General features: G+C 42.3%; 1 protein-coding gene across 2 annotated transcripts in view; it reads left to right on the top strand.

The window, feature by feature from the left end:
- Positions 1-26,595, top strand: part of LOC124119793 (sodium/hydrogen exchanger 8-like) — a 47,329-nt gene that overhangs the window by 933 nt on the left and 19,801 nt on the right. For both annotated transcript variants that reach the window (XR_006858711.2, XM_046482435.2), the window contains exons 2-12: positions 2,097-2,245; positions 7,897-7,977; positions 9,810-9,859; positions 10,264-10,347; positions 11,851-11,952; positions 15,416-15,594; positions 16,198-16,336; positions 18,057-18,162; positions 20,638-20,754; positions 25,693-25,775; positions 26,338-26,449. Coding sequence is in view for 1 of the 2 variants with exons in the window: in XM_046482435.2 (XP_046338391.2) it covers positions 2,097-2,245; positions 7,897-7,977; positions 9,810-9,859; positions 10,264-10,347; positions 11,851-11,952; positions 15,416-15,594; positions 16,198-16,336; positions 18,057-18,162; positions 20,638-20,754; positions 25,693-25,775; positions 26,338-26,449 (1,202 nt within the window). In the remaining variant the exon portion in view is untranslated. The remainder of the gene's footprint in view (positions 1-2,096; positions 2,246-7,896; positions 7,978-9,809; positions 9,860-10,263; positions 10,348-11,850; positions 11,953-15,415; positions 15,595-16,197; positions 16,337-18,056; positions 18,163-20,637; positions 20,755-25,692; positions 25,776-26,337; positions 26,450-26,595) is intronic.

Raw genomic sequence — 26,595 nt, 5'->3', positions numbered from 1 at the left:
AGGACCTTTCGCGAACTTTGACCAACCAATGAAATTACTAACAGGAAGTCAACATTAGCGTATAAGAAAGCAGCTTTCTTAAGCATTGCGGCACTAGTTTTAAATTGGCAACTTCCAATCCAGACTATGCTTTAAAAAGTATTTTGAATCAGTCATACATTGTGTTAAACTTTAGGGGTTGCATGATTAGAAAACATATTCCATTAACAATGTAATATAACAATATGAATATTGCCTTTTTCCTCTCTTTTTTTATTACAACGTGTTATCTATTGTGTAGTTGTCCTATTTTCGATCACGGACATTGATCATGTTGATACTACCTAATTTCGTTTATCCGACAAACTTGTTAATCCGACATGATCATCTGCAACCAACAATGTCGGATTAATGGGACTTGACTGACCTTTACCATGGCAAGGGACTCCGTGGGCTAGTGGATAGAACGTTGGTCTTGTTAGCGAAAGGTCGGTCGTTCGATCCCTGGCGGCGTCATACCAGTGTACTTGTTGTTACCCTGACTGATGCTAAGCATTAAAGGGATAAAACGAGGACTGGATGACTCAGAGTCAGTATACTGTGTCTGAGTGGAGTATCCATGTTAAACTGTGGCACAGTATCTCAGTGGGCAGCCTCTTCCAAAAATGACCAAAATTTAGTGAAAATGGTCATGCACTTTTGAGAATATTTAGAAGAAAATGGACCTGACAATAACTAACTGATCCTTTGTAATTTGGTTGATTGTATGTCATCTAATTCCAATTGCATGGTTTGATGCTCATTATGCCAATAGCTGGACTGTTTGGTCCAGTCTCGATTATACACAGACAGCCATCATCCTGGTCACGTTGTTTTGTACTGCAGAATGTCCATGCCTGTACACAGGGGAAAGTTTCAATCTGCTGTCTCAAGAAATGATTTATATCATTTCAGGTATTTATTTCCTTATGGAAATGTTGGTTAGTTATCTACCACTGAGTACCAGCATATAGCCACTGATCATATTTGTAACTTGGATTCTCTCAGTTACAGGGATGTGAAATCTCCGCGGAAACGCGGAAAATCGCGTTTTTTAAAACAGTAGTCCTCGGGAAAAAAACATCTTCCGCGTAAAAAATTAATAAATTTTTAAAAAAAACCACTCCGAAAAATATGATCGAAAACCGGACAATTGACGCGGATTGTGCTGTTTTCGATCAGAGCTTTCACCAGCATAGGTTTTCGGACATCATACGTTTTCTGTCACGAATACTTGCAAGATAACGTGGGGTGTGGCGTCACACAGAAATTGTAAATACTCAGAGTCAGCTGATGGCTTGTTTTTAAGATAAAGTTGTCTTTTAATCCTGTAAGTGAATGAGATGTTTTACAGTTGTTCATGTGAAAAGCGAGAAAACTATGAATGTTTCTTCAGCGTCCAAAACCCCATGTCATGGGGATATATGTTGTATTAATGTCTTATGTTTGCAATGGAGTTTTGTTTTTTTCATCAAAAGGTAAGTACAAGGTAAGTTTTTTTCAATATGCTTCAACATGGGGAAAGGGTCAGACATTGCACGCTTGTGACAGTTGTCCTTGTGTCTGGGGGATGGGGGTTGAAGTTTATGGCAGTATTGCTCCCAAACCTGGCGGATAGCCAGGTGCGCGAAAGCTATGCCCAATTTTATGAAAGTACTGATTTAACTTCGAAATTTTACTGCATCTGCCATCTTGTTTATTTGACTTATTGACTTTGGCCATTGACTTATTACATTTCTTGGTGTGAATGTTGTCCAAACTGCACGAAATTGCTTAAAACTGTAAAATGCAATCAAATGTTTTAAAAATTTCTGGGGGGGCATGCCCCCAGACCCCCCCTAGACTTTTCCTCTTTTTTCGGGAAAACCTGCTCACATCCCTGCAGTTAGTCATGTTACTTGTTAGTTAACCACACACCAAGGGATCCCCAGTCAAGCACCTCTTCATTAGGGAAGGTTTAGGCACCCCTTGAGATCACTCCTCCAGCATGTCTTTCCCTGCTGTATGGTGAGTTCTGCCCCTTGGATCTCACCCTCCATCGTCATGGACTCCTAATGTTCTTTTGTGTCACTTGGCAGCGGCACCAATGGAACTGCATCTAATCTCACAACGACAACTACAACTACAACGACGACTACGGAGGCGGAGGCGGAGCTGCCACAGAAAGGAGCTGCGGAGGAGGAACACAGCAGCAGTCTCACCATCTTCTTTGTGCTGCTCATCGTCGGTGAGTACCACAATTAGTTAGCTGTTAGTTCATTACCTGCGTGCTGCTCATCATCGGTGAGTACCACAGTTAGTTAGCTGTTAGTTCATTACCTGCGTGCTGCTCATCGTCTGTGAGTACCACAGTTAGTTAGCTGTTAGTTCATTACCTGAGTGCTGCTCATCGTCGGTGAGTACCACAGTTAGTTAGCTGTTAGTTCATTACCTGCATGCTGCTCATCATCGGTGAGTACCACAGTTAGTTAGCTGTTAGTTCATTACCTGTGTGCTGCTCATCATCGGTGAGTACCACCGTTAGTTAGCTGTTAGTTCATTACCTGTGTGCTGCTCATCATCGGTGAGTACCACAGTTAGTTAGCTGTTAGTTCATTACCTGCGTGCTGCTCATCGTCGGTGAGTACCACAGTTAGTTAGCTGTTAGTTCATTACCTGTGTGCTGCTCATCGTCCGTGAGTACCACAGTTAGTTAGCTGTTAGTTCATTACCTGCATGCTGCTCATCGTCGGTGAGTACCACAGTTAGTTAGCTGTTAGTTCATTGACTGCGTGCTGCTCATCGTCAGTGAGTACCACAGTTAGTTAGCTGTTAGTTCATTACCTGCGTGCTGCTCATCATCGGTGAGTACCACAGTTAGTTAGCTGTTAGTTCATTACCTGAGTGCTGCTCATCGTCGGTGAGTACCACAGTAAGATAGCTGTTAGTTAATTACCTGCGTGCTGCTCATCGTCAGTGAGTACCACAGTTAGTTAGCTGTTAGTTCATTACCTGCGTGCTGCTCATCATCGGTGAGTACCACAGTTAGTTAGCTGTTAGTTCATTACCTGCGTGCTGCTCATCGTCGGTGAGTACCACAGTTAGTTAGCTGTTAGTTCATTACCTGCGTGCTGCTCATCGTCGGTGAGTACCACAGTTAGTTAGCTGTTAGTTCATTACCTGCGTGCTGCTCATCGTCAGTGAGTACCACAGTTAGTTAGCTGTTAGTTCATTACCTGCGTGCTGCTCATCATCGGTGAGTACCACAGTTAGTTAGCTGTTAGTTCATTACCTGCATGCTGCTCATCGTCGGTGAGTACCACAGTTAGTTAGCTGTTAGTTCATTACCTGCGTGCTGCTCATCGTCGGTGAGTACCACAGTTAGTTAGCTGTTAGTTCATTACCTGCGTGCTGCTCATCATCGGTGAGTACCACAGTTAGTTAGCTGTTAGTTCATTACCTGCGTGCTGCTCATCGTCGGTGAGTACCACAGTTAGTTAGCTGTTAGTTCATTACCTGCGTGCTGCTCATCGTCGGTGAGTACCACAGTTAGTTAGCTGTCAGTTCATTACCTGCATGCTGCTTTATTATCTGTTAGGTATCTACTATATATCAAGGGTAGTGTAAGTGAGGTATCTACTATATATCAAGGGTAGTGTAAGTGAGGTATCTACTATATATCAAGAGTAGTCTAAGTGAGGTATCTACTATATATCAAGAGTAGTGTAAGTTAGGTATCTACTATATATCAAGGGTAGTGTAAGTGAGGTATCTACTACATATCAAGGGTAGTGTAAGTGAGGGTTCTACTATATATCAAGGGTAGTGTAAGTGAGGTATCTACTACATATCAAGGGTAGTGTAAGTGGGGTATCTACTATATATCAAGGGTAGTGTAAGTGAGGTATCTACTATGTATCAAGGGTAGTGTAAGTGAGGTATCTACTACATATCAAGGGTAGTGTAAGTGAGGTATCTACTATATATCAAGGGTAGTGTAGGTGGGGTATCTACTATATATCAAGGGTAGTGTAAGTGAGGGTTCTACTATATATCAAGGGTAGTGTAAGTGGGGTATCTACTACATATCAAGGGTAGTGTAAGTGGGGTATCTACTATATATCAAGGGTAGTGTAAGTGAGGTATCTACTATGTATCAAGGGTAGTGTAAGTGAGGTATCTACTACATATCAAGGGTAGTGTAAGTGAGGTATCTACTATATATCAAGGGTCGTGTAAGTGAGGTATCTACTACATATCAAGGGTAGTGTAAGTGAGGTATCTACTATATATCAAGAGTAGTCTAAGTGAGGTATCTACTATATATCAAGGGTCGTGTAAGTGAGGTATCTACTATATATCAAGGGTCGTGTAAGTGAGGTATCTACTACATATCAAGGGTAGTGTAAGTGAGGTATCTACTACATATCAAGGGTAGTGTAAGTGAGGTATCTACTATATATCAAGGGTCGTGTAAGTGAGGTATCTACTACATATCAAGGGTAGTGTAAGTGAGGTATCTACTATATATCAAGGGTAGTGTAAGTGAGGTATCTACTACATATCAAGGGTAGTGTAAGTGAGGTATCTACTATATATCAAGGGTAGTGTAAGTGGGGTATCTACTATATATCAAGGGTAGTGTAAGTGAGGTATCTACTATATATCAAGGGTAGTGTAAGTGAGGTATCTACTATATATCAAGGGAAGTGTAAGTGGGGTATCTACTATATATCAAGGGTAGTGGGTATCTACTATATATCGAGAGTAGTGAGGTATCTACTATATATCAATAATTGTTGGATATCTACTATATATATCAATCGGGGTGAGGTACCTACTATATATCAAGGGTAATGAGGTATCTACTATATATCAATGATAGTGTAAGTGAGGTTTCTACTATGTATCAATGGTAGTGTAAGTGAGGTTTCTACTATATATCAAGAGTAGTGTAAGTGAGGGTTCTACTATATATCAAGGGTAGTGTAGGTGGGGTATCTACTATATATCAAGGGTAGTGTAAGTGAGGTATCTACTATATATCAAGGGTAGTGTAAGTGAGGTTTCTACTCTGTATCAAGTGTAGTGTAAGTGAGGTATCTACTCTATATCAATAGTAGTGGGGTATCTACTATATATCAAGGGTAGTGGGTATCTACTATATATCGAGAGTAGTGAGGTATCTACTATATATCAATAATTGTTGGATATCTACTGTATACCAAGCGGGGTGAGGTACCTACTATATATCAAGAGTAATGAGGTATCTACTATATATCAATGGTAGTGTAAGTGAGGTTTCTACTCTGTATCAAGGGTAGTGTAAGTGAGGTATCTACTATATATCAATAGTAGTGGGGTATCTACTATATATCAAGGGTAGTGGGTATCTACTATATATCGAGAGTAGTGAGGTATCTACTATATATCAATAATTGTTGGATATCTACTATATATCAAGCGGGGTGAGGTACCTACTATATATCAAGGGTAATGAGGTATCTACTATATATCAATGGTAGTGTAAGTGAGCTTTCTACTATGTATCAAGGGTAGTGTAAGTGAGGTTTCTACTATATATCAAGAGTAGTGTAAGTGAGGTTTCTACTATATATCAAGAGTGGTGTAAGTGAGGTTTCTACTATATATCAAGAGTAGTGTAAGTGAGGGTTCTACTATATATCAAGGGTAGTGTAGGTGGGGTATCTACTATATATCAAGGGTAGTGTAAGTGAGGTATCTACTATATATCAAGGGTAGTGTAAGTGAGGTTTCTACTCTGTATCAAGTGTAGTGTAAGTGAGGTTTCTACTATATATCAAGGGTAGTGTAGGTGGGGTATCTACTATATATCAAGGGTAGTGTAAGTGAGGTATCTACTATATATCAAGGGTAGTGTAAGTGAGGTTTCTACTCTGTATCAAGGGTAGTGTAAGTGAGGTATCTACTCTATATCAATAGTAGTGGGGTATCTACTATATATCAAGGGTAGTGGGTATCTACTATATATCGAGAGTAGTGAGGTATCTACTATATATCAATAATTGTTGGATATCTACTATATACCAAGCGGGGTGAGGTACCTACTATATATCAAGAGTAATGAGGTATCTACTATATATCAATGGTAGTGTAAGTGAGGTTTCTACTCTGTATCAAGGGTAGTGTAAGTGAGGTATCTACTATATATCAATAGTAGTGGGGTATCTACTATATATCAAGGGTAGTGGGTATCTACTATATATCGAGAGTAGTGAGGTATCTACTATATATCAATAATTGTTGGATATCTACTATATATCAAGCGGGGTGAGGTACCTACTATATATCAAGGGTAATGAGGTATCTACTATATATCAATGGTAGTGTAAGTGAGCTTTCTACTATGTATCAAGGGTAGTGTAAGTGAGGTTTCTACTATATATCAAGAGTAGTGTAAGTGAGGTTTCTACTATATATCAAGAGTGGTGTAAGTGAGGTTTCTATTATATATCAAGAGTAGTGTAAGTGAGGGTTCTACTATATATCAAGGGTAGTGTAGGTGGGGTATCTACTATATATCAAGGGTAGTGTAAGTGAGGTATCTACTACACATCAAGTGTAGTGTAAGTGAGGTATCTACTATATATCAAGGGTAGTGTAAGTGAGGTATCTACTATATATCAAGGGTAGTGTAAGTGAGCTTTCTACTATGTATCAAGGGTAGTGTAAGTGAGGTATCTACTGGGTTCGTGTTGGTTGCACTAGGTACTTGTTGGTTGCACCAGGTTTGTGTTGGTTGCACCAGGTACGTGTTGGTTGCTTCAGGTACGTGTTGGTTCCACCAGGTACGTGTTGGTTCCACAAGGTGCATGTTGGTTGCACTACATGTGTGTTGGTTGCAACAGGTTTGTGTTGGTTGCATCAGGTTTGTGTTGTCTGGACATCCTCTCCAGAAACATGGCCTGTCAATAGGTGGTGCATGGTTTGTGTGGTGTCAATCTGTTAATTGTTTCCGAAATAAATTTGACAGTTTTGTTGTGATTGTGTCCAGCTTATATTGAGTAGAACAGAAACTGTTGGGTGCTGGACCCACTTGCACAAAGCGATCTTAGCACTACAACTATTGTAAGCCTATGTTAAAGTATGGGAGTTACAATCATCTTAGCACTAAGATCGCTTTGTGCAAGTGGGCCCTGGACTCAGGCTGGGGGAGAAGATGGTGTTGACGTCATTCAGCACAGGTTGATTGACAGGAAAAGTGAATCATCATCTGTGGCTTTCTCTCTTCTTGGTTTACAGATCTGCTGACCCAAATACTGAGAAAATGGAGAGGAAAAAAATCAATTCAAGAAATATTTAATGACCGCCCTCCTGAATAAAGAAATATGAGAATAAAATATTTTTCTAGAACCTTAGAAGTAACGAAACGACTTAGCAATCAAAAGTTGCCTTTCTCTCACCTCCTTGTATTTTAAATTGTAGTTAGAAATACCATGCAGTGCAGAGCGATTCAATAGCTTCTGTTGTTTTAACAGTGAACTACATGGTGTGTTCTGTGAGTCTGCTGGCTGATAGAGACACTTGCTGTCAAACATCCGTTGCATTATGTTCTACAAATATTGACTGTCATGATACCGCTGGCAGGTGACCTGTGGTCAGTTTGATTGTGTGTCACCTTACCCCCGAGAGCATGGGAAGCACATATCAGTCACTGGTTTATCTGGTCCAGACTTGATGTCGGACCAGACTTGATGTCGGACCAGACTTGATGTCGGACCAGACTGCCATCATACAGCTGGAACAAACAGGTTGCCGCTCACCTTTTCCAGATCACAATAACAATTACCTTATTCACCTACCAGTTGGATTATTTCCCACAACTCCGAGCCACCTGACCTTGAGATCTGTTTTCAGCCATCAGTATCCTGCTGACACACATGCTGATCCAGACCAAGTTCTACTACCTGCCTGAAAGCATCGCCATTGTCCTTGTTGGTGAGTAGCTCAATGTCTGTACGTTGTGGCTATGAACTCCCCACGAGGTCTTGACAGAGAATGTGACCCCAGGGATGTAGGAAATAATGAAGGGCCAAACGCCCGACCCAACTTCCCTACTCCCCGGGCTTACATTCTCCGTCAAGACCGAGGGGGGAGTTTATATCCTACTTATGAACAATCCAAATGCAAGAAATACCAGGAAAAATAAGAAAACATTGACATACCTTATAGTGAAACAATACAGTGTATCGCGGTATAAAAGGAACTCGCTCCCAGCGTGCGAGAGAAAAAACATGTGCGGTCTTGACTTGATGGAGTCATGACATGATTTATAATCTGAACAAATTCTCATCTCCTGCCCCAGTAGCTGAGTGGGAAAACAGTGGGTTACAAAACTTAACACGATATGTAAGGTTCCAGGTTTGATTCACGTCATGGAATTTTCATGGTTAAAACAAATTTCTGACAAATTTCAAACACAATTCATAAGTTAAGATCCGGGTTAGAATAGGTCTTCAGCAACCTTTGTTTGCAGTAAGAGGCAACTAAATGAATCGGGTGGTCAGACTCGCTTGGTTGATGCATGTCATCATATCCCAATTGCAATTGTGTGACGGGCAGTCCCTGCCTGAGACAATATTGTGATGAACATGTGAGGTTCCAGCCACTCAGTCTACACCTGCTTGTCGTGGCAGTCGTAGTGTAGCGACGCCACCTTCGGGAGCGTCATGAACACTGAACACGGTCAGCCCAGAGGGGGCAGTTGTCTAGATACTTGTCGTGGCAGTCGTAGTGTAGCGAGGCCACTTTCGGGAGCGTCATGAACACTGAACACGGTCAGCCCAGAGGGGGCAGTTGTCTAGATACTTGTCGTGGCAGTCGTAGTGTAGCGAGGCCACTTTCGGGAGCGTCATGAACACTGAACACGGTCAGCCCAGAGGGGGCAGTTGTCTAGATACTTGTCGTGGCAGTCGTAGTGTAGCGAGGCCACTTTCGGGAGCGTCATGAACACTGAACACGGTCAGCCCGGAGGGGGCAGTTGTCTAGATACTTGTCGTGGCAGTCTTGGTGTAGCGACGCCACCTTCAGGAGCGTCATTAACACTGAACACGGTCAGCCCAGAGGGGGCAGTTGTCTAGATACTTGTCATGGCAGTCTTGGTGTAGCGACGCCACCTTCAGGAGCATCATTAACACTGAACACGGTCAGCCCAGAGGGGGCAGTTGTCTAGATACTTGTCGTGGCAGTCTTGGTGTAGCGACGCCACCTTCAGGAGCGTCATGAACACTGAACACGGTCAGCCCGGAGGGGTCAGTTGTCTAGATACTTGTCGTGGCAGTCTTGGGGTAGCGATGCCACCTTCGGGAGCGTCATGAACACTGAACACGGTCAGCCCGGAGGGGGCAGTTGTCTAGATACTTGTCGTGGCAGTCTTGGTGTAGCGATGCCACCTTCGGGAACGTCATGAACACTGAACACGGTCAGCCCGGAGGGGGCAGTTGTCTAGATACTTGTCGTGGCAGTCTTGGTGTAGCGATGCCACCTTTGGGAACGTCATTAACACTGAACACGGTCAGCCCGGAGGGGTCAGTTGTCTAGATACTTGTCGTGGCAGTCTTGGTGTAGCGACGCCACCTTCAGGAGCGTCATTAACACTGAACACGGTCAGCCCGGAGGGGTCAGTTGTCTAGATACTTGTCGTGGCAGTCTTGGTGTAGCGACGCCTACTTCGGGAGCGTCATTAACACTGAACACGGTCAGCCCGGAGGGGGCAGTTGTCTAGATATCACCTGCTGTCTATGTCAATGTGTTTCTGTTCTATGTTCCAGGTGCCTTGATTGGTCTAATCCTTAAACTTTTCCATTTTGGTAATTGGAAGGTAAGATTTATGCCACAATTTGTCTATTTTGTTTATGGACTGAACCATAGCTGAAAGCCACAACCACAAAATAGAATCAAAATAGTTTAAGCTTAATTGTAATTCTCCCAATAAACATCGTACACAGTACACAGTATTGGCAATTTTTCACTGAACTGAGAAACAGCTTCATGACAAGTGAAATGGAAAGATATTGAGCTACACAAATTTTATTTTGTCTGCGCCATGCTAAATATGTAAACCATTGACTGATAAGAGGGTGCCCTGAACGTTAAGCTTGTTCTTTCTGTTGGTAATATTTTCACTGTTCTATCAAGTTATGTAAACATGTATAAATGTACGAAATGTTTAGATCTAAATCAGATATGTGTTTCTCCTGTTTATTGCTGTGTATTGTTTACCAGAATGAGGAGGCCTTCCGACCAAACATCTTCTTCATTGTACTTCTGCCACCTATCATCTTTGAGTCTGGCTACAATTTACACAAGGTAAGGTGGTCGAAAGAATCAGTACTGGCACCCATTTTGGTGGGATGACAGACATATCTAATGCTGCAGGTTGACAGCCAGACATATCTGATGCTGCATGTTGACAGTCTCAAATATCTGATGCTGCAGGTTGACAGTCAGACATATCTGATGCTGCATGTTGACAGTCTCAAATATCTGATGCTGCAGGTTGACAGTCAGACATATCTGATGCTGCATGTTGACAGTCTCAAATTTCTGATGCTGCAGGTTGACAGTCAGACATATCTGATGCTGCAGGTTGACAGTCTCACATATCTGATGCTGCAGGTTGACAGTCTCACATATCCAGGGATGTGAAATCTCCGCGGAAACGCAGAAAGTCGTGTTTTTTAAAACAGTAGTCCTCGGAAAAAATCATCTTCCGCGTAAAAATTTAATATAAAATTTAAAAAAAACACTCCAAAAATATGATCGAAAACCGGACAACCGTCGCGGAAAATCCTGTTTACGATCAGAGCTTTCACCAGCATAGGTTTTCGGACATCATCGTTTTCTATCACGCATACTTGCACTATAACGTGGGATGTGGCGTCACACAGAAATTGTAAATGGCTGATGGTTTGTTTTTAAGATAAAATTGTCTTTTAGCCTGTAAGTGAATGAGATGTTTTACAGTTGTTCATGTGATTAGCGATAAAACTATGAATGTTTCTTTAGCGTCCAAAACCCCATACCATGGGGATATATGTTGTATTAATGTCTTATGTTTGCAATGGAGTTTTGTTTTTTTTCATCAAAAGGTAAGTACAAGGTAAATTTTTATCAATATGCTTCAACATGGGGAAAGGGTCAGACATTGCACGCTTGTGACAGTTGTCCTTGTGTCTGGGGGATGGGGGTTGAAGTTTATGGCAGTATTGCTCCCAGACCTGGCGGGTAGCCAGGTGCGCGAAAGCTATACCCGATTTTTTAAAAGTACTGATTTAACTTCGAAATTTTACTGCATATGCCATCTTGTTTATTTGACTTATTAACTTTGCTATTGACTTATTACATTTCTTGGTGTGAATGTTGTCCAAACTGCATGAAATTGCTTAAAATGCAATCAAATGTTTAAAAAATTTCTGGGGGGGCATGCCCCCAGACCCACCTAGACTTTTCCTCTTTTATCGGGAAAACCTGCTCACATCCCTGCATATCTGATGCTGCAGGTTGACAGTCAGACATGCCTGATGCTGCAGGTTGACAGTCAGACATGCCTGATGCTGCAGGTTGACAGTCTCACTAATCTGATGCTGCAGGTTGACGGTCAGACATGCCTGATGCTGCAGGTTGACAGTCTCACATATCTGATGCTGCAGATTGACAGTCAGACATATCTGATGCTGCAGGTTGACAGTCAGACATATCTGATGCTGCAGGTTGACAGTCTCACATATCTGATGCTGCAGGTTGACAGTCAGACATATCTGATGCTGCAGGTTGACATTCTGTGTCCTGATGTTGCATGTTTTGTTTCAGGGTAACTTCTTTCAGAATATCGGTTCCATCCTGGTGTTTGCTGTGTTCGGGACAGCGATATCTGCTGTCATTGTCGGCGGGGGGATCTACCTGTTGGGACAGGTAAGACTGGGGGATACTACTGGCTTTCAATAAATAGCATCTGAATCTGTCACACACGACCATGTCTTACACGACCATGTCACACACGACCATGTCTCACACGACCATGTCACTTTAGAGTAAGCTTTAAGGCAGCCATACTGAAAATGTCCTTTGTGCATGTATCATCATGAAGTTTCTTCATCAGTAAACATGGATGTTTTTTGGATGAGGAATAATGCATCCCTGGTCTTGTGTTGTTCGTGAACCTGTGTGTACATGATTCTAACAATGGCGTCTGTAGTGCCCTAACAATTTGGATCCATTTTTAATACTTAATGAAAATATGTTTGTGTCACTACACAACCACTTCTTCGTGTATGAAATTAAATAGGCAAGTCAGGTACGTTTCACCCTGCTTCAGTTCTCTGCTTCCAACTGTATTTTTTAACTTACTACACTTCTCATTCCTGCCTAATACTCAGCTACAAGGACACATAACACCTTAGCTTAACCATGTTTTATTTACGACAGTGAATGTGATTGGAAACAAATTCTACACCGTTTCCTATCCTCTCCACTTGTTAGTTACAGTTGTGTATACAGTTAAACCTCGTTGTGTCGATCTTGAATGTGTCAGATTCCGGAATTCCTGGTTGTCTCGAACTCACCTTCCTTCAATATTTATCATCATTTATACCCGGATCTGTCGAGCTGGATGTGTTGAATTCCCAGTTGTCTCGAACTCATCTATCCAATCCAGCCTAATTAAACAAGCACACCTGACATCAATTGTTCGAGCTTATTACTGTATACACATTACTGTTACTTAAGTGTTCTCACTTGACTACCAATGACATATGGTAATTAAGAAATGAGTAAAACAGATTAAGATAATGTTAGTGAATCTATTATTAGAGATATGACTTGCACAAGGACATAAATCCAGATGGGGACAGTGAGATCGATCAAAGTGTCCATTACCAATTACTTTGCTATGATGATAAAGTGTTGGCTTCCATTGTCTACTGCTAATCACCTATCAGCACTAATCATCTGTTGGCTTCCATTGTCTACTGCTAATCACCTATCAGCACCAATCATCTGTTGGCTTCCTTTGTCTACTGCTAATCACCTATCAGCACCAATCATCTGTTGGCTTCCATTGTCTACTGCTAATCACCTATCAGCACCAATCATCTGTTGGCTTCCATTGTCTACTGCTAATCACCTATCAGCACCAATCATCTGTTGGCTTCCTTTGTCTACTGCTAATCACCTATCAGCACCAATCATCTGTTGGCTTCCATTGTCTACTGCTAATCACCTATCAGCACTAATCATCTGTTGGCTTCCATTGTCTACTGCTAATCACCTATCAGCACCAATCATCTGTTGGCTTCCTTTGTCTACTGCTAATCACCTATCAGCACCAATCATCTGTTGGCTTCCATTGTCTACTGCTAATCACCTATCAGCACCAATCATCTGTTGGCTTCCATTGTCTACTGCTAATCACCTATCAGCACCAATCATCTGTTGGCTTCCTTTGTCTACTGCTAATCACCTATCAGCACCAATCATCTGTTGGCTTCCATTGTCTACTGCTAATCACCTATCAGCACCAATCATCTGTTGGCTTCCATTGTCTACTGCTAATCACCTATCAGCACCAATCATCTGTTGGCTTCCATTGTCTACTGCTAATCACCTATCAGCACCAATCATCTGTTGGCTTCCATTGTCTACTGCTAATCACCTATCAGCACCAATCATCTGTTGGCTTCCATTGTCTACTGCTAATCACCTATCAGCACCAATCATCTGTTGGCTTCCTTTGTCTACTGCTAATCACCTATCAGCACCAATCATCTGTTGGCTTCCATTGTCTACTGCTAATCACCTATCAGCACCAATCATCTGTTGGCTTCCATTGTCTACTGCTAATCACCTATCAGCACCAATCATCTGTTGGCTTCCTTTGTCTACTGCTAATCACCTATCAGCACCAATCATCTGTTGGCTTCCATTGTCTACTGCTAATCACCTATCAGCACCAATCATCTGTTGGCTTCCATTGTCTACTGCTAATCACCTATCAGCACCAATCATCTGTTGGCTTCCATTGTCTACTGCTAATCACCTATCAGCACCAATCATCTGTTGGCTTCCATTGTCTACTGCTAATCACCTATCAGCACCAATCATCTGTTGGCTTCCATTGTCTACTGCTAATCACCTATCAGCACCAATCATCTGTTGGCTTCCTTTGTCTACTGCTAATCACCTATCAGCACCAATCATCTGTTGGCTTCCATTGTCTACTGCTAATCACCTATCAGCACCAATCATCTGTTGGCTTCCATTGTCTACTGCTAATCACCTATCAGCACCAATCATCTGTTGGCTTCCATTGTCTACTGCTAATCACCTATCAGCACCAATCATCTGTTGGCTTCCATTGTCTACTGCTAATCACCTATCAGCACCAATCATCTGTTGGCTTCCATTGTCTACTGCTAATCACCTATCAGCACCAATCATCTGTTGGCTTCCATTGTCTACTGCTAATCACCTATCAGCACCAATCATCTGTTGGCTTCCATTGTCTACTGCTAATCACCTATCAGCACCAATCATCTGTTGGCTTCCTTTGTCTACTGCTAATCACCTATCAGCACCAATCATCTGTTGGCTTCCATTGTCTACTGCTAATCACCTATCAGCACCAATCATCTGTTGGCTTCCATTGTCTACTGCTAATCACCTATCAGCACCAATCATCTGTTGGCTTCCATTGTCTACTGCTAATCACCTATCAGCACCAATCATCTGTTGGCTTCCATTGTCTACTGCTAATCACCTATCAGCACCAATCATCTGTTGGCTTCCATTGTCTACTGCTAATCACCTATCAGCACCAATCATCTGTTGGCTTCCATTGTCTACTGCTAATCACCTATCAGCACCAATCATCTGTTGGCTTCCTTTGTCTACTGCTAATCACCTATCAGCACCAATCATCTGTTGGCTTCCATTGTCTACTGCTAATCACCTATCAGCACCAATCATCTGTTGGCTTCCATTGTCTACTGCTAATCACCTATCAGCACCAATCATCTGTTGGCTTCCATTGTCTACTGCTAATCACCTATCAGCACCAATCATCTGTTGGCTTCCATTGTCTACTGCTAATCACCTATCAGCACCAATCATCTGTTGGCTTCCTTTGTTAGCTTCTACCCTTGGTTATTTTCCACCTTTTCCATCTTATTAATTTTTGTTGTCCTTACATGTACATCATATATGCTCTCTGCCTCATGGCATTCATTCACCTGATGAAGGAGTAAGCATATACTCCGAAACGTTGTAAATAAAGTTGACATCCATATATTCTCTCCCCTAACCTGACAAGGGTTCTCTGTGTTCAGTGTCAACTTGTGTTATTGTGTTCAATGTGTTCAAGGGTTCATTGTGTTGGTAGGCAGACGTGGCTTATAAACTGGACATTGTTGAGAGTTTTGCGTTCGGGTCGCTGATCTCGGCCGTCGACCCGGTGGCGACCCTGGCTATCTTCCATGCACTGGATGTGGACCCGATTCTGTACATGTTGGTGTTTGGCGAGAGCGTGCTCAACGATGCCGTCTCCATCGTGCTCACAACGTGAGTGCAGTAGTTTACCACTTTTTTGAAGGAACATGACTAGTGACATCTTGAGACGGGTGGGGCCCATTCATTGTGCAGAGTTGCATCACTTAGCTGGGATTGACCTGGCTTGTCTATTTTGGGTGTCCAGAGGATTCCAAGCCTTCATTTGTAGGAGTCCCAGGTTAAACCAGGGACCCCAAACTACAAAATGGGGGCCCAGAGAAATGTCAATATTTGTAGACAGTTCTCGACCCCAGGGGAAGTAGGTGTGTACATGATCAGGGCTGTTAGTTAAACATGGTATGGAGTTCCCCGACTTAATCAAATCTAGAAGATCATGAATTGACATTGTATTGCACACAGTCATGGCTGATTGTGAGTCTCTGACACTGACGCTGACACGCCTGATTGCCATCACAAGCACTATGTGTTTCCCCCAGGCCTGTTTCTACCCACAACCTCCAGGGATTAAACTCCAATCTCCATGGCTTTAGATGGTGGGACTGATTTCAAAGACTTTTAGTCATTCATATTATTGTTTTATTTGTAAACTGAATCATTTTCTAAGGAGGGACTCTGGAGTCTTAAGATTTAACATTCAATGTTTTTGTGTTTCAGCACCATCTTAGAGTTCTCTGCCCCTGGCATGGTGATCACCAGCGGCGCAGCTGCCTTCTTCCAGGCCGTCGGCAGATTCTGTCTCATGTTCTTCGCATCGTCTGCCATTGGGGCGGCATGTGGTCTCGTCAGTGCCATGGTATCCTTGTATCAAATGTCCACATGTAACCATGACAACAGTCCCCAGCAGCAGCCTGCTTTGAGAGATGACTGAGTTGGATCCATTTGTCCATGTCTGTAATATGTACAGCAACTTATGTACAGCTGCTTATGTACAGAAACTTATGTACAGCTACTTATGTACAGCAACTTATGTACAGCAACTTATGTACAGCAACTTATCTACAGCAACTTATGTACAGGGACTTATGTACAGCAACTTATGTACAGCTACTTATGAAAAGCTACGTATGTACAGCTACTTATGTACAGCTACGTATGTACAGCTGCTTATGTACAGCTACTTATGTACAGGAACTTATGTACAGCAACTTATGTACAGCTACTTATGTACAGCTACTTACGTACAGCTCCTTATGTACAGCTGCTTATGTACAGCAACTTATGTACAGCAACTTATGTACAGCTACTTATGTACAGCTACTTATGTACAGGAACTTATGTACAGCTACTGATGTACAGCTACTTATGTACAGCAACTTATGTACAGCTACTTATGTACAGCTACTTATGTACAGCAACTTATGTACAGCAACTTATGTACAGCTGCTTATGTACAGCTACTAAAGTACAGCTACTTATGTACAGCTGCTTATGTACAGCTACTTATGAACAGCTGCTTATCTACAGCAACTTATGTACAGCTACTTATGTACAGCAACTTTTGTACAGCTACTTATGTACAGCAACTTATGTACAGCTACTTATGTACAGCAACGTATGTACAGCTACTTATGTACAGCTACATATGTACAGCTACATATGTACACCTACTTATGTACAGCTGCTTATGTACAGCTATGTATGTACAGCTACTTATGTACAGCAACTTATGTACAGCTGCTTATGTACAGCAACTTATGTACAGCTTCTTATGTACAGCTACTTATGTACAGCTACTTATGTACAGCTACTTATGTACAGCTGCTTATGTACAGCTACTTATGTACAGCTACACATATACAGCTTCTTATGTACAGCTACTTATGTACAGCGACTTATGTACAGCTACTTATGTACAGCTACTTATGTACAGCTGCTTATGTACAGCTACACATTTTCAGCTACTTATGTACAGCTACTTATGTACAGCTACTTATGTACAGCAACTTATGTACAGCTACTTATGTACAGCTACGTATGTACAGCTACTTATGTACAACTACGTATGCGTACTCACTCACTCACTCACTCACTCACACATCTGTTCACCCATTCGTTCACCACCGACCGACTCACTCACCCATCCACCCGCCAATCCACCCACTCCTCCGTGTCAATGATTCAAGTGAGATTCGTACAGAATGTGTGAGAGGTGTACAGAATGTGTGAGAGGTGTACAGAATGTGTGAGAGGTGTACAGAATATGTGAGAGGTGTACAGAATGTGTGGGAGGTGTACAGAATGTGTGAGAGGTGTACAGAATGTGTGAGAGGTGTACAGAATGTGTGAGAGGTGTACAGTATGTGTGAGAGGTGTACAGGATGTGTGAGGTGTACAGAATGTGTGAGAGGTGTACAGAATGTGTGAGAGGTGTACAGAATGTGTGAGAGGTGTACAGAATGTGTGAGATTCGTACAGAATGTGTGAGAGGTGTACAGAATGTGTGAGAGGTGTACAGAATGTGTGAGAGGTGTACAGAATGTGTGAGAGGTGTTTTCTCCTTAATGTCTCTTCAGTTACTCAAGTTTGTTGATCTACACAAGACACCATCCCTGGAGTTTGGGATGATGTTTATTTTTTCCTATTTGCCGTACGGGTTGGCCGAGGGCATACATCTATCAGGTGAGTATCTTCTCTGTACGTCACTTACAGGAACTCATTAATACAGGAGATCATTAATACAGAAGATCATTAATACAGGAGATCATTAACACAGAATAATATTAACGCAGGAGATCATTAACATAGGAGATCATTAACACAGGAGATCATTAACACAGGAGATCATTAATGCAGGAGATCCTTAACACAGAAGATCATTAACATTGGAGATCATTAACACAGGAGATCCTTAACATAGGAGATCCTTAACATATGAGATCATTAAGATTGGAGATCATTAACACAGGAGATCATTAATACAGGAGATCATTAACACAGGAGATCATTAACGCAGGAGATCATTAACACAGAAGATCATTAACACAGGAGATCATTAACACAGGAGATCATTAACACAGGAGATCATTAACGCAGGAGATCCTTCACATATGAGATCATTAACACAGATCAGTTTCAATACAAAATTACCCACAGAATTCTCACCACTAATACTTTTCTGTATTTACTCAGTTATGCTCAGAATGATTTGTGCTCCTTTTGTCACAAAGAAAAGGAAACAATTACTCACTTGTTTTGGGAATGTGATGTAATAAAACAATTTTGGGATGAAGTGTCATTGTGGATCGACCAGTGCTTTCATGTTTATAATATGACATTTTGTGCAGAATTGATACTTTTTGGAGTTAAAGAGAACATAAAAACAGATAAAGTGTTTGATTTACTTTTACTAATTGCAAAATACTATATTTATAGATGCAAATTCCAAAATACAAAACCTTATTTTCATGTTTATAAAAAGGAAGCTTTTTCACGATACAACATTATAAAAGATATTGCTTTCAAGACAGGTAATCAACAGAAATTCTATGGTGCTTGGATGCTGTATCATCAACTTTTTGAAAATGAGGAGCAGCTTTCAATTTAATTTTAGTTTTGTACTTAGGATTTTAATGTTTGAGACCATGTACTTTCCTAAACTGCAATATGATATATAAACAAGAGTGAATGTGTGAGTGAGAAGTATGTTATTTTCTGTAAAAAAACAAACAAAGTAAGATGTACTGATAAGTTGTGCTTTATGTCATGGGCTTTCTGCTACCCTTGGTGGAAGCCCATTTATGTAACAGGTGTGTCTTTCTAAAAACAATAAAAGAAAAAAAACAACAACAAAAAACACAGGAGATCATTAACACAGGAGATCATTAACACAGGAGATCATTAACACAGGAGATCCTTCACATATGAGATCATTAACACGGGAGATCTTTAACACAGGAGATCCTTAACGTATGAGATCATTAACACAGTAGATCATTAACATAGTAGATCATTAACATAGGAGATCCTTAACATTGGAGATCATAAACACAGGAGATCATTAATGCAGGAGATCATTAACACAGGAGATCATTATCACAGGAGATCATTAACACAGGAGATTATTAACACAGGATATCATTAACACAGAAGATCATTAACACAGGAGATCATTAACATTGGAGATCATTAACGCAGGAGATCATTAACATAGGAGATCATTAACAAATGAGATCATTAACATTGAAGATCCTTAACATGTGAGATCATTAACATTGGAGATCATTAACACAGGAGATCATTAATGCAGGAGATCATTAATACAGGAGAACATTAACACAGGAGACCATTAACACAGGAGATCCTTAACATATGAGATCATTAACATAGGAGATCCTTAACATAGGAGATCATTAATACAGGAGATCATTATCTCACGAGATCATTAATGCAGGAGATCATTAACGCAGGAAATCATTATCACAGGAGATCATTAACACAGGAGATCATTAACACAGGAGATCTTTAACATATGAGATCATTAACATATGAGATCATTAACACAGGAGATCATTAACACAGGAGATCATTATCACACGAGATCATTAATACAGGAGATCATTATCACACAAGATCATTAACCTCATAGAGTCATGCATAGAGTTCACACAAAAATCATGTATAGAGTTCACACAATAATCATGCATAGAATCCACACAAGAATCATGCATAGAGTCCACACAAAAATCATGCTTAGAGTCCACACAAGATTCATTCCTAGAGTTCACACAAGATTCATTCCTAGAGTTCACACATGAATCATGCATAGAATCCACACAAGAATCATTCCTAGAGTTCACACAAGAATCATGCATAGAGTTGAGCTCTGTATGGCCTCCTTGCATTACAAGACACCACTGCCCCATGTGTTCACAGGTGATGGAGGTGATGGAGGAACATCGGGCACATCAAGCCATGGAGCACTGAAGATGCACAAACTGTAAATTTCATGAACCATTTTGCAAGTGTGAATGTGATGACGTTTTGCTGTGTTTCAAAGTAGTTTCCTGTTCACCAGGATGTCCCATGTTTGAACAGCTTCCTCTTCAGGTTTCAACTTCACATTATTCCTTCAGCTGCTGGTGTTTGATTATTCAGGTATCATGGCCATCTTGTTCTGTGGGATCGTCATGTCACACTACACCCACAACAACCTGTCAGCCGTCACTCAGATCACCGTGCAGCAGACCTTCCGCACCATCGCCTTTATAGCAGGTCAGTCTCTGTAGCAGACCTTCTGCACCATCGCCTTCATAGCAGGTGAGTCTCTGTAGCAGACCTTCCGCACCATCGCCTTCATAGCAGGTGAGTCTCTGTAGCAGACCTTCCGCACCATCGCCTTCATAGCAGGTGAGTCTCTGTAGCAGACCTTCCGCACCATCGCCTTCATAGCAGGTCAGTCTCTGTAGCAGGCCTTCCGCACCATCGCCTTCATAGCAGGTCAGTCTCTGTAGCAGGCCTTCTGCACCATCGCCTTCATAGCAGGTCAGTCTCTGTAGCAGACCTTCCGCACCATCGCCTTCATAGCAGGTCAGTCTCTGTAGCAGGCCTTCCGCACCATCGCCTTTGTAGCAGGCCTTCCGCAACATCGCCTTCATAGCAGGTCAGTCTCTGTAGCAGGCCTTCCGCACCATCACCTTCATAGCAGGTCAGTCTGTGTAGAAGGCCTTCCGCACCATCGCCTTCATAGCAGGTCAGTCTCTGTAGCAGGCCTTCTGCACCATCGCCTTCATAGCAGGTGAGTGTCTGTAGCAGACCTTCCGCACCATCGCCTTCATATCAGGTCAGTCTCTGTAGCAGGCCTTCCGCACCATCGCCTTCATAGCAGGTGAGTCTCTGTAGCAGACCTTCCGCACCATCGCCTTCATAGCAGGTCAGTCTCTGTAGCAGGCCTTCCGCACCATCGCCTACATAGCAGGTCAGTCTCTGTAGCAGACCTTCCGCACCATCGCCTTCATAGCAGGTGAGTCTCTGTAGCAGGCCTTCCGCACCGTCGCCTTCATAGCAGGTCAGTCTCTGTAGCAGGCCTTCCGCACCATCGCCTTCATAGCAGGTCAGTCTCTGTAGCAGGCCTTCCGCACCATCGCCTTCATAGCAGGTGAGTCTCTGTAGCAGGCCTTCTGCACCATCGCCTTCATAGCAGGTGAGTGTCTGTAGCAGACCTTCCGCACCATCGCCTTCATATCAGGTCAGTCTGTGTAGCAGGCCTTCCGCACCATCGCCTTCATAGCAGGTGAGTCTCTGTAGCAGACCTTCCGCACCATCGCCTTCATAGCAGGTCAGTCTCTGTAGCAGGCCTTCCGCACCATCGCCTTCATAGCAGGTCAGTCTCTGTAGCAGGCCTTCCGCACCATCGCCTTCATAGCAGGTCAGTCTCTGTAGCAGGTCAGTCTCTGTAGCAGGTGTGTCTTCACAGCAGGTCAGTCTCTGTGGTTTCATAGCAGGTCAGTCTCTGTAGCAGGTGTGTCTTCACAGCAGGTCAGTCTCTGTAGCAGGTGTGTCTTTATAGCAGGTGTGTCTTCACAGCAGGTCAGTCTCTGTAGCAGGTGTGTCTTCATAGCAGGTGTGTCTTCACAGCAGGTGTGTCTTCACAGCAGGTCAGTCTCTTTAGCAGGTGTGTCTTCATAGCAGATCAGTCTTTGTAGCAGGTGTGTCTTCAAAGCAGGTCAATCTCTGTAGCAGGTGTGTCTTCATAGCAGGTGTGTCTTCACAGCAGGTCAGTCTCTGTAGCAGGTGTGTCTTCATAGCAGGTGTGTCTTCACAGCAGGTGTGTCTTCATAGCAGGTGTGTCTTCACAGCAGGTCAGTCTCTGTAGCAGGTGTGTCTTGATAGCAGGTGAGTCTCTGTAGCAGGTGTGTCTGTATAGCAGGTGAGTCTCTGTAGCAGGTGTGTCTTCATAGCAGGTGTGTCTTCATAGCAGGTCAGTCTCTGTAGCAGGTCAGTCTCTGTTGCAGGTGTGTCTTCACAGCAGGTCAGTCTCTGTAGCAGCTGTGTCTTTATAGCAGGTGTGTCTATATGGGAGGTGTGTCTTTATGACAGGTGTGTCTTTATAGCAGGTCAGTCTTTATAGCAGGTCAGTCTTTATAGCAGGTGTGTCTTTATAGTAGGTCAGTCTTTATAGCAGGTGTGTCTTTATAGCAGGTGTGTCTTTGTAGCAGGTGTGCCTTTATAGCAGGTGTGCCTTTATAGCAGGTCAGTCTTTATAGCAGGTCAGTCTTTATGGCCGGTGTGTCTTTATAGTTGTGCGTCTTTATAGCAGGTCAGTCTTTATAGCAGGTGTGTCTTTATAGTAGGTGTGTCTTTATAGCAGGTGTGTCTTTATAGCAGTTGTATCTTTATGGCAGGTGCGCCTTTATAGCAGGTCAGTCTTTATAGCAGGTGTGTCTTTACAGCAGGGGTGTCTTTACAGCAGTGCCTCCTTATAGCAGGTCCGTCTTTATAGCAGGTCTGTCTTTATAGAAGGTGCACCTTTATGGCAGGTGTGTCTTTATAGCAGTGCATCTTTATAGCAGGTGTGTCTTTATAGCAGGTGTGTCTTTATAGAAGGTGTGTCTTTATGGCAGGTGCGCCTTTATGGCAGGTGAGTCTTTATTGCAGGTGTGCCTTTATAGCAGGTCAGTCTTTTTAGCAGGTGTGTCTTTATAGCAGGTGAGACTTTATAACATGTGTGTCTATAGGAGATGTGTCTTTATAGCAGGTGGGGCGGTCGGGTAGCCTAGTGGTTAAAGCGTTCACCTCGCCGAAGACCCGGGTTCGATTCCCGACATGGGTACAATGTGTGAAGCCCATTTCTGGTGTCCCCCGCCGTGATATTGCTGGAATATTGCTAAAAGCGGCGTAAAACCATACTCACTCACTCACTTTATAGCAGGTGTGTCTTTATAGCAGGTGAGACTTTATACTAGATGTGTCTTTATAGCAGGTGAGACTTTCTAGGAGGTGAGACTTTCTAGCAGGTCAGTCTTTATAGCAGGTGCATCTTTATAGCAGGTGAGTCTTTATGTGGGAAGAAAACCACATTTACTTCACTGAAGGGATACTTAGTAATTTTTTTCTGCTCATAATACTGTATTTTTCTCTCTCATAATTCTGAATACTCTAGAGGGGGATGCGCATTATACAAAAGATAAGAAACAAAGAAAAAAGTTTTATTTATTGTATTTTAACCTGTTTATGTGAGAGTAGCAATGCTGTGGTGCATATCTAAAATGAAATACAAGATTAATCCATTAAATTACATTCAGTACTCTCAGTGTACTTGTCAGTGTTACAGTACTCCTATGTGTGTAGGGTTTAAAATATCATAAAACATAAGATAGTGTTTTTTCTAACTTAGAAACCAAAAAAGGAAATTTTAGACAACATTTATTAACATTTTTATGTTTCAAACATATTTTCCATGAACCTTAGGAAACGGACGTAAAGTATCTGTTGCTGGCATATGTTACTTGAAAAAGAAATTCTTAAAAGCATTGTGATTTTTCAGCACCTATTTAGACTAGTGGTATACTCACTGGGCTACAGACATGAAGGTTGCATGTTACACTCACTGGGCTACAGACATGAAGGTTGCATGTTACACTCACTGGGCTACAGACATGAAGGTTGCATGTTACACTCACTGGGCTACAGACATGAAGGTTGCATGTTACACTCACTGGGCTACAGACACGAAGGTTGCATGTTACACTCACTGGGCTACAGACACGAAGGTTGCATGTTACACTCACTGGGCTACAGACATGAAGGTTGCATGTTACACTCACTGGGCTACAGACATGAAGGTTGCATGTTACACTCACTGGGCTACAGACACGAAGGTTGCATGTTACACTCACTGGGCTACAGACATGAAGGTTGCATGTTACACTCACTGGGCTACAGACACGAAGGTTGTGTGTTACACTCACTGGGCTACAGACATGAAGGTTGCATGTTACACTCACTGGGCTACAGACACGAAGGTTGCATGTTACACTCACTGGGCTACAGACATGAAGGTTGCATGTTACACTCACTGGGCTACAGACACGAAGGTTGCATGTTACACTCACTGGGCTACAGACAGGAAGGTTGCATGTTACACTCACTGGGCTACAGACACGAAGGTTGCATGTTACACTCACTGGGCTACAGACACGAAGGTTGCATGTTACACTCACTGGGCTACAGACATGAAGGTTGCATGTTACACTCACTGGGCTACAGACATGAAGGTTGCATGTTACACTCACTGGGCTACAGACACGAAGGTTGCATGTTACACTCACTGGGCTACAGACATGAAGGTTGCCTGTTACACTCACTGGGCTACAGACACGAAGGTTGCATGTTACACTCACTGGGCTACAGACACGAAGGTTGCAAAATGCAAAATAAAATTCTAGCCAGAAACATTCATATGTTACTATCTAAACGGAAGTTGTATTAATCAAATATGCCTGGAATATCAAATAAAATCCCAGGGATATTACAACAACCCCGTTTATGAGATTTAATCCGACTGGAGAACAATAGGATGAGGGAGGAGTACATACTCCTGGGTTGCTATGACAACCATTTGGAAAACATGACTGCCCCCCGCCCGTCTCTCCAGTGTTCCATCGCCGCAATTCGTCACAGTAACACGAGTCAGGATGAGGCAAGCTGTTCAGTCTATTCATGGATGACAAATAATCAGGTGATGATGTTGCTACATCCACATATTGGTAATTAGCATCTCATTTAATTAGGACTCAGTTGACTGACACAACCCAACAAAGCAGGAGACAATTCATTTACTCAGTCTGAGTGGAACATTGATACTTATTTCATATTTGTTATTTGTCAAAATAAGGATAACTGTATTTGTCTGTCCAGGGTAAATAGAATGGCTGTCCTGGCTGCAGTCATCTCTGATAGAACCGCACCCAACACGGCTGCTAGCATCAGGAGACAACAGCCGGCCACTGCACAATGAAACTGTCAGTGTTTTGTATATGGATCTGTCATTTACAGATCGGTGATGTCGTAAGTGCAGGACATACCAATACTGAGAGTTGTCAAGTGTGTGACTGTCTGTCATCATGTTAATATGCTCAAGTTAATGTGTGTCATCTCTCTCAGGCAGCTGTCTGTGATGTAATGACTGAATACCTTTTTTTTCTTTTTCAGAGACGTGTGTCTTTGCATATCTTGGGTTAGCCATTTTCAGTTTTAAAGTCAATGTGAAGCCAGCCTTTGTGATATGGAGTATAGTAAGTACTTGAACTTCTCTTCTCAGTTGATAAACTTATATGTGAAGCCATTGTCCACTTTGTCTGTTCGTTTATTATTGATTAGTAAGAAGTGTCGGGGTACTGTCATGCATTGGTGTCGACAATTTTGACAAGTGCTGGCTATTCCTTCTCCCTCCCCTGGTGCCCTTCTACTCTACTCCCTGTCATACCAACTGTTGGGTTCTCAGAGAGCAACGACATATGCAGGAGTAGGGAGACGAGCCTGCCACATGACCACCCATTTATTCAAGACTGTCACATGTTACAATACAGCATGTGATTGTGCTTACCTGCAACTAATCACATTAAACAAACAGGCGTCTGTTGGCCTGTCATAATATTATGCACTAGTTTACAAGTACTGTATTTCAATTACAGATATTACACTAAGACTGACACAAGTGTCCCAGAGTTGCCTGTTCTTTTCTGACTGGTGCGGCCATTCCCTCTCCCTCCCTGAGCTTCCTTCTGCTTCAAAGTGATGCTGACACCTGAATGTTGGTTCACACAATGGATGTTGTTTTGTTTTTTCTTCCTTCAGGTGTTGATATTGGTTGGAAGAGCTTTCAATATTTTTCCGCTGTCTTTCCTCGTTAACTTCTTCCGTGAGCACAAGATCACACGCGGGATGCAGTTCATCATGTGGTTCAGTGGTAAGGAACGCCATCTAGTTGACTTGCAATTCCTTTCTTTTAAATTTAACGACATTAGAAAAATAGTTTTTTTAATAATCTGATATTCTGTGCCACTTACCTCATGCTCAATTAGTGAAGAATAAGAACATGGAGTTGTGATGGGA

The sequence above is a fragment of the Haliotis rufescens genome, unplaced genomic scaffold (genome assembly GCF_023055435.1).
Source record: "Haliotis rufescens isolate VD_foot unplaced genomic scaffold, xgHalRufe1.0.p SCAF_78, whole genome shotgun sequence".
Taxonomy (NCBI): Eukaryota; Metazoa; Mollusca; class Gastropoda; order Lepetellida; family Haliotidae; genus Haliotis; species Haliotis rufescens.
Note: the sequence above shows the minus strand (reverse complement) of the source record. Positions and strands in the feature narration are given on the sequence as shown.